Genomic DNA, 13101 nt, shown 5'->3' with positions numbered 1-13101 from the left:
ATCGGACTATCAGCACAGGATGTTCAGCCAAACTCAGGTGGTGCTCATTAGTAATAAACAGGTTTTATTAGTTAATAGGCCTTGTGGATGTTTATGATAATTACCGTCTTTCACAGTTGACAGAGGGTGAGAGGTTACAAGAAGCTAATGGGCGGATAAACAGACAAAGCGTTGTGTTTAGTGAGCATGTAAACTGTGTGTGTGTGTGCTGACAGAGTGAAGCCAATACAAGTTTCTAGGTTAAAAGGTGTGGTCCCTTCGCTTCCTTAGTCTTTGCTTTCCCAGCCTTCGCTAAACACCAGCCTTTGCTTCCTCAGGCTTCCTTTCCCCAGCCTTGCTTCCTCAGCCTTCGTTTCCAGAGCCTTTTCCCTCTCAACCCTCCTCAGCCTTCGCTTCCCCAGCCTTCACTTCTCCATTCCTCAGCCTTCACTTTCTCAAGGTTTTCTTACTCAGCCTTCACTTCCTCAGCCTTTGTTTTCCTAGCTTTTGCTTCCTGAACATTTTTCTTCTCTTCCTTAGCTTCCTAAGTCTTTGGTTTTCCAGCATTCGCTTCCCCAGCCTTCACTTCCTCAGCCTTTGCTTCCTCAGCCTTCAATTCCTTGAGACACTCTTACTCAGCCTTTGCTTCCTCAGCCTCATTTTTGCCCTACTTCCTCAGTCTTTGCTTTTCCAGCGTACACTTCTCCAGCCTTCACTTCCTCAGCCTTTGCTTCCTCAGCCTTCACTTTCTCAAGCCACTCTGTCTCAGCCTCATTTATGCCCTACTTCTGGACGCACTGACACGGGAAACACAGTATCACAGTAGTCACAACTCCTCTTTCATAAAGCAACTGTATTTTTTTTTTTATAACTGACAGACCCTGGCTGCTCTCTAGTGTTACTGTTACCATTAAAAAGTGGCACTATTCTTTAGTCTTTCCTTTCTCAGCTTTCATTTCTTCAGCCTCATTTGTGCCTCACATCTGGGAACACTGGCACAGGAAAACTGGCACAGTGGTCACAATGTTTAGTTCGTGTAGCAACTCGTTTTCTGATAACTAGCAGAGTCTGGATGCTCTCCGGCGATACTGATTCACATAAGCAGTAACAAGTGGCCATTGTTTTTTTTTTTTGTCTCTCTCTCCCTTCTGTTCCCCTTTGGAACAACAGATCCAATCAGTTTTTAGTCTGCTCAAATACTTCAAAGCCTTACTATACGTATGACACTCATCAACAACTGCAGCAATCTGTCGGTACAGACAAACACACACACACACACAAACAGAAACACACACCTACACACAGTATGTGTTAGGAAAGCAAAAAATAGGAGACAGAGATAGAGACACAGAGAGAGAGAGAGAGAAATTTTAAAAGTATATTTCAGCACAGACATCTTGTTCGTCTGAAATGATTCAGGTTATTCAGGAAGCAATCAGGAGACAATCTGTAGTCATATTTGCAGCGTTGCCTGAACTGCGCGGTGAAGTGTCCTTCACGTTTGAACACTGCGTGCTGTGCTGAATGCCATGAATGAGAATGTTTCCCCCACTGCTCTTTCTATTGCACCGACAGTCAGGCCTGCTGAATCTGACTCTCTTCAACCTCTGCAATTGAAATCATGAATAGCAGGCTCATATCTAGTCTTGCTTTTCTGTACCTCCAGCATTGGCGTACAATAGCGGGACAGACAAAAACAGCATCCCGACTCAGAGTGAGACCACCATTCAGCTCTGGAGATGAGTCATAATATGATGTGTATGGGTGTGTGTGTGTGTGTGTGTATGTGTGTGTTTAAGAAACCTTCAACCATAGCGAGTTATTGCTGCTGTGTGTCTCTCTCTCAGGATCTGCCGCAAGAGACACACTCCACTGCAGCTGTGTTACCATGGCAATGCACACATGTGCAAACAAGAGTTTGCCGACACGCGGCGCGCGACGGGGTTATTTGACCGCGCTTTAGGACATCCGAAATCATATCCGCAGCCATATTAAAGACCTTGAGGTGACTTCAGGAAGGGAGCCGCCATCCGTAAACAAAGTGCAGCTCTGAATCCACCTTAAAAACACCCAGGTGATTTCCTCCATCACATCCCATCACACAGCCTCCCTTTAAAAACTTTAAAAATGATTTAAAAATGCTTCCACCACCTCCGGTTTTATAGACAGTTCCAGGTGCAGCGAGATCACATGGTGGCAGAGATCAATTTTGTTGGGCTGAAATCAATTGAATGAACCTGTAATGAACTCCACTATGTAATCAGGCACTGTGCAATAAATGTGTGACATTGATAAATTTCCAGTGTAATGGAAAAACTCAATTACTGTAGATTTAGCTGCTAGTCCATGGCTTGCGACTAAGTTGTATGTTAACATGTTATCAAATGTATTCAAAAGAAAAATAAACAAATGAATGAACGCCTGTATCATCATCATCATCATCATCATCATCATCATCATCATCATCAACCTCATTATCTTCATATTAAGCAAATCCTGCATAGTTGGTTACCAACATTTAAAAATAAAAGTTCAGCACATTATGTTCATCATACTTAGTTTTTGTTCATCTTAAAATACTGATTGTCTACATATTTAAATCTCAAGATATCAAAATGATATTATCAGTACAGTGTTACTATGTACCTCCAGTGTGTGAAGCATACAGAAGAGCCATTGAAGCAGAATTTATTTTTCAAATAAAAATAGCTAATATTAAAATGATTTCTATAATAAAACAATGATTTTTATTTTTTAATTTTAATGAGAAAATAAACAAAATTGACTTTTTTCTGTAATTATTTTAAGTCAAACAGAGTTATAATTGGCTTGTGTTGTCAAAAATCTCATTTGACATACATGGCACAATTATCACATGGCTGCACCTCATGGAAATATGTCTGCCACATGTGTCCACCCCCTGGGACTGTAGGTTGTGTCTAGACTGATAGCCCAAGTCTTTGTTTTTTGGTATTTGAGGATTATATCTAATTGATTGTTTTATCTGGGCAGCAAAACAAAAAAAATCATATAAAATGTGATCACAAACAGATTAATTTCAAGAACCGTGTAAATCCAGAGTAACAAGAATGCAGGAAGCGAGTCAAAGGTCAGTTATAGATACCTATGGGAATCTGATCTTAGCAGTTAGAGTTAGGACCATCAACTACAAGGGTGTTAGTTTGGCTCTTAGCCCTCACTGTCCCGGGTGCCACAGAAATGGCTGCCCAACACGCCGTGCATGTGTTCTCACAAAATCCCTTTGTATGTCTTCAGATTGTACCCACTAGAGTGTGTGTGTGTGCGTGCAAGCATGCAAGCAGCTCTTGCAACCTGGCTTAATTTATATGAAACAAACTAACTTGCAGCACTTTTTGTAGAGTGTAATGAATGAGAGGGTGGATGTATGTGTAAGGAGTCTTTCATAAATACAAAGCCAAATAAAAATAAACACTAAACAAGGGCCAAAAATCGACAACCACAATCTGGCTTCATGTGGACACACATGAGCTGACAAGGATCACTGAAACAAAGGGGCTATGTATACACTGAGACAGACAAGGAACACCTGGGGACAGTAACGAGAGGGCTGGGTAACAAACGAGGAAACACTAAATGGTGGGTGGTGCTAGGGCACAGAGACAAGGGAGGAGATAAGACTGAAACAAAAACAGAGCCATGATGATAAAAACAAGCAAAGGGAAAAAGCACAGAGACTGACCAAGAAAGGCACAAACAAAAGTGTCAAAAGGGACAAAAGTGTGACAATATCATTGAGCTTCAGGGTAAAACGCCATGCTACTGTGGCTGGTGAACTGAAAATCTGTTTATAAATAGAAAGCTTATGAGAAATGTTTGTATATGCACTAAATTCAGACTGCAGTTGTACTGAGAAAGAGCTGCTCATCATTGGTGGATTCCAGCTGTGAATATGCAGAAGGTGGGCGGGGCTGGGGGCGGTTGAAGGCTTATCTCTCTTTGGACGTGTTCCTCTGGCACGGCGCACATCCCTGGAGCGTCTCACTGGTGTAGAAGCGCTCCTTTGCACAGGCCACTGATAGTGTAACCTAAATGCTTGCACTCTCACTGGGAAATGCCTGACACAACCCAGAGCAGTGTGATTCATGCAGCCTTCTTATTCACAGCTCACTACTGATAATGCTAAAGAGGAACGTGAACTGAAATGCAATGCGGGATGTTCACTACTCACTGCTTATGATTTTTGACTGTGTTACAGATGAACAGATGAAAATCAAACATAAAAAAAATAATAATAATTATTAAGCCTAGTCTTGAACCCCACAATATTTAATGGTGATTTTCCCATCATAAAAAAACAACAACAAATGTATAGCTTACTCTCTGTACAGGAAACTGACCCAAAGTGTTAAGTATATTAAGATGTTGGGCCACCTCAAGCTGCCAAATAAAAACAATTACACTGTTCTTTGGCATACTGTAGATTATATAAGTAGTCTCTGGAACTGCCCTGGGTGGATAGAACACCTTTCTTTATCCCCTCAGCCAGTGATTTGATTATGGTGGTGGAGAGCCATCCTCATTAAACACACCTCCTTCAGCTCATTAGCTAATTAGAAAGGCCTTCGTGAGGTAAATCCACAGCTTTAGAATAAGGAAACACTAAATGCTGGCTATGAGGCAAAAAAAAAAATCCAGGCACATTTATTTGTGTAGCATATATTGTATTCAGTGCTTTACATTAAGAGAAAAACATATATTTAAAATATATGAGGAAAAAAAAAACTTCCTACCCCCACCCTTCAGCATACCAGGGTGACTGTAACCTCTTACTGCCTTCATTGGCACTAAAAAATCTACAGTCTTGAAAAACCATCAAAACTAATATTTTAGGAGCTACAAAGATTTTTTCCTTTGTGTATTTCCATTGAGGAACTACTCTTGATTTCATAAAGTACCGTGAACCTCATGAACCACTGAATTGTTCACACCTCTGCTTTTATAATGATGAAACTGTACATATTTTATGTGAAAAGTGCTTTTTTATGAGTAAAAAGGTAAAATGGTTGATTTATAACATGCATAGTTTTATTAGAGGAGATATATAAGTAAGAAGAACCTTTACATTTAATGATGATTATTCAGAACCAGAACCAGTTTTTTACACTCACATTATACACATATCTATTACTAACTGGTATCAATATCCATCACGAACAATGGGAACAAAAGTGGGTTTTCAATGGTATCCCCCAAAGAACCACATGTAGCACCATTATATTGAAGTGGAGTGTACAATATACTGACAATACAATTCCATGAGTCATGGGATCGCAGTATGGACACAGATGATGAAGTTTTACCTCAGATGATGGCCTGGGAACAACCACACTTGTATAAGTTGTGAGGTAAAATCATGTTAGGCCAGTTGGAGAGTTGAAGAGTGTCAATATTAAAAGTGGCAAAACTTGATGTGTCATGTTCATTTATCATATAATATCGCAATTATTGTGACAGACCTGATGTTACTGCCTTGTATCATATCGTAAAACATCATGTTTCACAAATATCAGCAGTCTGAGCTCTTATGCTTCCATACTTATTTGCTTGGGTTTTTTCCTTGATTTTACCACCTGTCACTATTTAATAATGTGTTCAGTAGGGTTTTATTTAGACAGGGAACGAGAAAGAGAAAGGCAGAGAGAGAGAGAGAGAACGAAGGAGAGAATGTGTGTGTGTACTAGTGTGTGTGTGTACTTGAGTAATCTCCCTAGCTGCTGGTTCCTAACAAAGCGAGTCAGCTGTATCCTGTGCCACTCAGCCAGTATCAGCACATCTTATCTTATTTTGGAAGCATCTGCAGGCAGTGGACAGAACGAGTGGTCCACAGCCACCGCGCTCTTCTCCGGCTTTGAGGAGCACGGAGCAGGAGATAGGGAGGATTACCTCTTATTATGGCCACGCATCACTCCCCCCCTCGCCTTGTCTGCTACAGAGAAAGTGTACGAGTGTGTGTATTAGTGTGTGTGTGTTAGTGTGAGTGAGTGAGCGAGTGTGTCAATCCTCTTAGTAGCAGTGGGGCTTCGTACAACCCTCTGTGCCAACGTGAGTCCATGCAAGCAGACCTCAAAGGCCTATCACACACACACATCAGCCTCCTCTCTCTCAGACTGGGGCCGTGGCAGGATGAAGCGAGCTCAGAGCTGTGTGTGCCTCCGCAGGAGGAGCCCTACGTGATGTTCAAGAAGTCGGACAAGCCTCTGCACGGCAACGATCGCTTCGAGGGCTTCTGCATCGACCTGCTGCGCGAGCTCGCCAGCATCCTGGGCTTCGTCTACGAGGTGCGGCTGGTGGAGGACGGCAAGTACGGCGCGCAGGAGGAAAGCACGGGCCAGTGGAACGGTCTGGTCCGTGAGCTGATGGACCACGTGAGTTCTGATGTTCAATCAATACACACCAGTTACTCATCGATCATGCTTCCGCTATAGACTGTCCACCTCAAAATAACTAGGATGACTACTGCCTTTTTTCATTTAGTGCAAAACATAGCAGGGGACACCAGGAGACAGCTGGAGCACTTTTTGTGATTTTACAATAAATCAAAAACCATTTACACTGAAAAAATCCAATTTGCTTTGTAATAGACTGCAGTGTGTCATCTACTGAAACAATGTATTTTTTTTATATATTATGTATGTATAGGTTGCAAAATTAATTTAAATACAAATTACTGCTCCACTGTTACAACCATTCCAATTTGTTTTTAAATATACATGATAAATCAATCAAATACTCAAATTGATTATGAAAGAGTATTTATCATTCATGCTATTGTGAGTCAATTTCTTTTAAACAGACCTAATTATTACATTATTTCACACCATATTACCTAAAAAAAAGGGAAAATCATCCAATCTATATTGTAAGAAAATGATATGATGGGTAGAACACGTATTAAACATCCTCAAAAATGTTTAAACATTTCACTAGATAGTCCACTAGTTTATGTAGGCCTAATACGTAAGCTTATTGCGGATCATTTCCTTTACCTATAACATTGTCCTCATTCTTTTCTTATTGTTATTATTACTATAATAATAAACAAGAACTGACAAAATTTGTGAAGCACAGTCAAAAGAAAGAAAAATAAAAAAAAAAACTCCAGTGAAAATGATGGCAAGCAGTTGCAGTAGTGTAAATGATGAGCTCTTACTGCTGTGCTGTGATGTTTGGTGATCAAGCAATACAAGGAAACAGTGAGAATTCTATAAACCAATGTTTTTTCTATACAAATGAATTAATTTTAAGATATAAATGAAAGATCAGAATCACTGATTACTTCAGGCATTACAACTGTCCCAGTATCAGTGGGTGGAATCTCTTTAGCTTGTTTCTGGAGATCTACCAACCAGATTCAACACAGCTGAATCTAGAATGTGACTAAAGGTCTTGATTACCTGGGTCAGGTGTGAGAGATTAGAGAGGGTGTAAACCATATAGTAGTTCCTGACTTCTCTGTGAACTTCAGTTTAATCAGATTAATCAGTAGTTGCAGCTCCAAATTAGATAAAATAAGAAAAAGTTGGCACAATAAAACAAATTTAAAAAAAAAAAACAGTATTTCCTACATTCCTAAGTTGACTTTTATTTCATTATAGACAGCATAGACAGCATCACCCCAAGATATTTCACAATTTCTCTGGTAAACTTCATTTCATTTGTTAATATAAATCCGTTTCTGCATTTCAAGCCTCCAACACATTACAAAAAAAAAAAAATGACGACAGTTAAGCATTTACCTCTTTGTATTATTGCCATTCCTCCCCCTCAACACTTAAAATATTTTATGGCACTGAGTATCCCAGTAGCTGAAGTGTTTCAGGTGTTATTTTTTCTCACTTGTTCCGCAGAAACATCATCTTAAGGTGTGCAATAGTATGGAGTTGTGGTTGTCGCATTTATGCATTTCAAAATTCTTCACACATTGTCCATTGCTGACAGGTTTAAGAAAGCATGCAGGCCAGTTTAGAACCTGTTCTCTTCTCTTATCTTTTATTCCTTCCAACTCCTGCATTTGTAATGTGTGCAGCACATGATTTTGCATAGTCTTGCTGAAAAAATGCATGGTCATCCCTGAAGGCAACATATGTACAACACGTAGACCCTGTCTTGTTGCTGATAACAGTCTGGATGGTCCTTTTTATCATTGAAATGCAGGAATGGATGTACTGTACATATATTAACAAATGAAATGAAGCTTACCATAGAAAAATAAAATATATCTTGGGTTTAAACTGTCTGCAATCAAATAAAAATAAAAGTAAATTTTTCCATATTTGTCCAACTTTTTACGATTTGTGGTTGTTGGCTTTCCGAAAGCTACTTTATTCTGAGTAATGCTAAATGTTTCTTAGAACAAATAAAACACACGATGCCCAGATAATTGGCTTTACACACGAGCTGACTAGGACATTTGTTCACAGTACTGTATGTTCTGTAGAAAAACAAACCAAAAAACAAAAAAGTGTTTGTGTGCACATGTTGTTATACGAGGAAAGAAGCTGAGGATGTAGTAATGCGAGAGCCTCCAGCACTGACTGGCTGCAAACAGGATACTAAGCGAGGTTTCTGGCATGATTTTCTCCCCCCATAGAGCTTATTACACACACTCACAAGCTCACACATTGCCCTAGCCACCCTTGTTAAGCTGGACAAAATAAGACCCAGATAAAAATGAGCTGCACACGCGGCCAGAAAAAGCACACCAGTCTTTGCACACCCGATATTCAATACCTGACCCCATTACCGTCGAACACCAAGCCCTGAACGCTGTCCCCGCAATGTATCACACATGTCTTTTGGACACCCCTACTATTGATCATGAGCTGATTGTGTGGTGTGAAGAAAAAAACAAAAAAAACAAAAAAAAAAAAAAACAATCCGTGCGATTAGACTCAAAGGAGCACAGGCCCTGGCTGGCGAGATGTGGCGAGATGTGTACAGGGCTGCTATAGCCTCTCCGTCTGCATGCTTCCGCTCCCCAGACGAGTGCAGGACAGATTCTAATTGGCCTGGACAAGCTTTCAGAGCAGTCTGGAGTCTGCAGTTTGCAGAGAAACAAAGAATGCATTGAAGTGAAGGAGATAAAAATATCCCGTCAAAGGACCGAACAGAAAAAAAAAAAAGGTAGCAAGACAGCACCTGCTCACACTCTGCATTAATTTACCCCCTCAGAGAATAATTACAGACAATCTAATAATTCCAGCTGCAAGGCTTTATTTTGGCTAAAAATATAATGATCTAAATAGTACACAGAACGACATGAATATTAAATGTCACATTGAGGAATCGAGCCAACCGAGCCGGGCCTGTGATTTAGGCAGCCGAAACTCATTCAATCTGGGGTGATGTATGGCAGCCCGGCTGGGTCAAAAAGGATATTTCTTTGAGGGATGATCAAGCTGACCTTGCAGCGGGTGTCTCGCATTAACAGGCAGAGAGCGCTCGGAAATATAATAACCCTCCGTGTCAGGCGTGGATATCAAGGTCCTAGACTTTCATCTTTCTCTCTTTTTTTTTTTTCAGCGCAGTTCATACACTAAATTAACAAAAGGAACAGGAAGATCAAAAGCTGCGCATCATCTGTCCAAGATTCATTGTAACGGATGATAATTAAATATTTGAAACACCTTCATGAAAGATTACAGTTCATCAAGGTAGTTGTTTCTGTTGTGTGAACAGAGTACAGAGTCTACTAAAGCAGTAATGGGTTTACGAAGTAGTAGTAGTTTGATCCACAGATGAAAAAGGAAAATAAAATAAAAAGTTCTGAGTCTGATTTTTTACAAGCAAAAAGAAAAAGAAAAAAGTTTTGATAGCGAATAGGAGCTGTTGGCCGCTTTGATATTTCTGTTTTTCACAATGAATACGAACCAGGCTGAGCGGTCAGAGCTCCATGCTCATAGTTGCAGACCAAAAAGTAATCATCAAGATCGCAACAGCACAGCTTAGCTCATTTCAGCAGAGCTGAAAGGCTGGGAAATGACAATTACAAGTACTTTATAACAACTTAACAAAGCATTTTTTTCCCTTTTAAGTTTGTCTAGGTGTATCATAGAATGAAGAGTATAAAAGCGGAAAGGGAGCAGGGAAAAAGAAAGAGTGACACTTTCTGAAAGCTATGGAGTTTCTAATCGCATTTACAAATTGATGAACATACAGTTATTTAGGACTGAATTTTCAGAATTCTAATAATTCTAAGTTCTAGCTCTAAACCAGTTCACTCCACTTCCAAAAAAGCTCCTTTTAGAAATATTCTTTTCTGGAATCAGTATTGAAGGACAATCCCAAATTGCTGCATGTTTTCTGTTACTAAAATAAGGTTCCAAAAGTAACTCATCATTGAAACTAATGCCAATAGTAAGGGTGATCAGATACAAAAAAGCCTACTGATCCTGGTTCAGTTTTTAAAGAGCTTTGTAGTATTAAGACTGACTTAAATGATGGAGATAGTGTTTACCATTTACCAACATGGTAAATGGTTAACACTAGGTTTACCTTTACCTAGTGTTAAGAGAGAACCTATCACTATAGCTAATGGCTTAACATGAACAGAACATTTCTAAACAACATATTATTTATAGTGATATAATGATACTGTAAATACGGTAACACTTTATAATAATTTTCATTAATATACCATCAACTAATGATTACTAACTGTATTTTTTTCACATTTTAAGAAATTAAAAATTTGCTATTGCATTTGTAAATACTATTGAACACATTGGCAACACTGCAATTGATAAACATTTGCCTGGTTTAAAATTCATATTAACTAGCGATTTATTAATGTTTACATTCTGATGAGCTAATGATTTGCTAACATTTCTAAATATGAATATCCATGCTGATAAATGAGTGTCGTGTGTGAGCATTTGTTAATATTCAAATTCTGACTAACAAAACTACTGCTTTGTTCAAATCTACTGATCATTAGTTAAAAATATATTAATGACATTTATTATAACATGTTTACCGTAAATACAGCACAAGTGTGATACAGATGAGTCTTTTTCCATGACCAAATTTGCCAACCTCTGCTCAAGCTATAAGACATTATTTAGCGAATTAGAAAGCTTCGATTGTAACTTGGGGGAATGTGTTTCTTAGCCACGAGAAAGCCTCGTGCCATTAACGGTTTTACTAAGCGCTGAGGCAGTAGCAACTAAATCAAGCTCTCAGAGAGAAAGGGAGAGAAGAGAAAGTGGGGGGGGAGGGAGGTTTTAAATTTAAACCTAAGTGCTGTGGGACAGTCTTTGGTGTGTAAAGGTCCTGTTTTCTTAATTTGATTGCCTCTAAATGCTTCGGCCGCCCCTGATGGACTGCCCATCACTCTTCTCCCCGTGCCTTTTGTATTGACAGAAAGCTGATCTTGCAGTGGCTCCGCTGGCCATCACCTACGTGCGGGAGAAGGTCATCGACTTCTCCAAGCCCTTCATGACGCTGGGGATAAGTATTCTGTACCGCAAGCCCAACGGCACCAACCCGGGGGTGTTCTCCTTCCTCAACCCTCTCTCCCCCGACATCTGGATGTATATTCTGCTGGCTTACTTGGGTGTCAGTTGTGTGCTGTTTGTCATAGCCAGGTAACATGCCAGTTCTGCCAATCTCAGCTACTATACACATGCATACTAGACATAACCCAACATCTTTAACCTCATTCCATCAACAGTCTAATCAGTACCTGAGGACATCTTCCCTCGACCCATTACTTTACTGTGACGTTTGAAGCTCCAAACATCTGCTCACTTTCTTCAATCTAGCTTTACTGCCTTTGACTGGAGAGTGAAAAACAAAAAGTAGTCTACTCAACTGCTAAAACGACACTCACAGTACAGTGCAGTGTTCACACTAAGGTGCGGAATACAAACAGACAAAGTCTACAGTACATAGCCTCATCTGCCCAGTTTGGCAATGGGAGGAATCCCTTTCATTGTGATGAAAGAGACAGAAAGCGAGTGGAGTGGACGTTTTTTAGACCAGGGCAGCAGAGGAAGTTAAACCATTCCTCCGCTTTTCTCTTGCTTTTCATGCTGACAAGCCTGCTGCAAACCTTTACTGCTCAGCACCCAAAGCACAAATCACGCGAGCAAAGATGTGAAATCGGCCGTTTCCAGGCGGTGTGCGTGAGTTTGCGACACAGAGAGAATGGAAATATGTGAGTGCAGGTGTGAATGAGAGTGTTTTGGCATTTTCCCGGTGTGAACGGCAAACCTCCCCCTCATCCCTCGTCGTCCCCCAGTGTCTCCAGTTTGTATCGGCTTTTCTGTTTGGACGTTTCCACACCGTGCTTCAAATGTCCTTGGCCACGTTCCCTGTGAATACTGAAATGCGCCCATGTTTCGAGTCTTCTTCCTGATATAATCCTACTAGTAATGTTTGCTCATCCGATTGAAAAGGCAAAAATCTTAAAATCTCGAAGACAAATAATCAATAAGGCTCCAGTAAGCAGACATGGCTGCGGATGTACTGATGTGGCCCAGGAGCTTATAACCACACTTCCTGGTTTATTGCTGTGTGGAGACCGCTCCTTCTTGAACTGAGCCATGATATCAGACAACTCTCTCCCAAACCTCACAAAACCTTCCTTTTATGGTGAAGTAAGAAAGAATATCTGCCAAAGTGTGAGGTGAATACAAACATTTCAGTATCTCACATAATGAAATGCAATATGCCCAAATGAATGTGAGTGTGCTTACCTGCACTTCATAATCCATAATAAAGTTTTTTTTTTTTTTTTTACACATTGAACCTACACTACATCAACTGGTGCTGCTGTAAATGCTGCTCACTTCTTTATGGTACTGCAGTCTGTTTTCACACATGCACACATGACTGAGAACCCATAGAATAGTCCGGTTAAGATTAAGATTAAGATGCCCTAAGAAAGATCTGTTAAATAATTAATCCAGCTCTTTATATCAGATTTCCTCATCTGTTTTTTGTAGACCTTACTTTAACCAGAGAAATCTGACTACACTCTTTACATGACTACATTGAACAATATATCAGATAACTGCAGAAATCTGATAATCTTAATTGGATTATGTAGTGCGTGTAAAAACACACTCATTGAACTCT

General features: G+C 40.0%; 1 protein-coding gene across 3 annotated transcripts in view; it reads left to right on the top strand.

Annotated features, from left to right (window-relative positions):
• grik2 (glutamate receptor, ionotropic, kainate 2) overlaps window positions 1-13101 on the top strand; it is a 239150-nt gene that overhangs the window by 162861 nt on the left and 63188 nt on the right. For all 3 annotated transcript variants that reach the window (XM_022673602.2, XM_022673603.2, XM_022673604.2), the window contains 2 exons: window positions 6180-6386; window positions 11383-11606. In XM_022673602.2, the coding sequence (XP_022529323.1) occupies window positions 6180-6386; window positions 11383-11606 (431 nt within the window). The remainder of the gene's footprint in view (window positions 1-6179; window positions 6387-11382; window positions 11607-13101) is intronic.

The sequence above is a fragment of the Astyanax mexicanus genome, chromosome 6, assembly GCF_023375975.1.
Source record: "Astyanax mexicanus isolate ESR-SI-001 chromosome 6, AstMex3_surface, whole genome shotgun sequence".
Classification (NCBI taxonomy): Eukaryota; Metazoa; Chordata; class Actinopteri; order Characiformes; family Acestrorhamphidae; genus Astyanax; species Astyanax mexicanus.
This window is presented reverse-complemented; position numbering and strand designations above follow the sequence as displayed.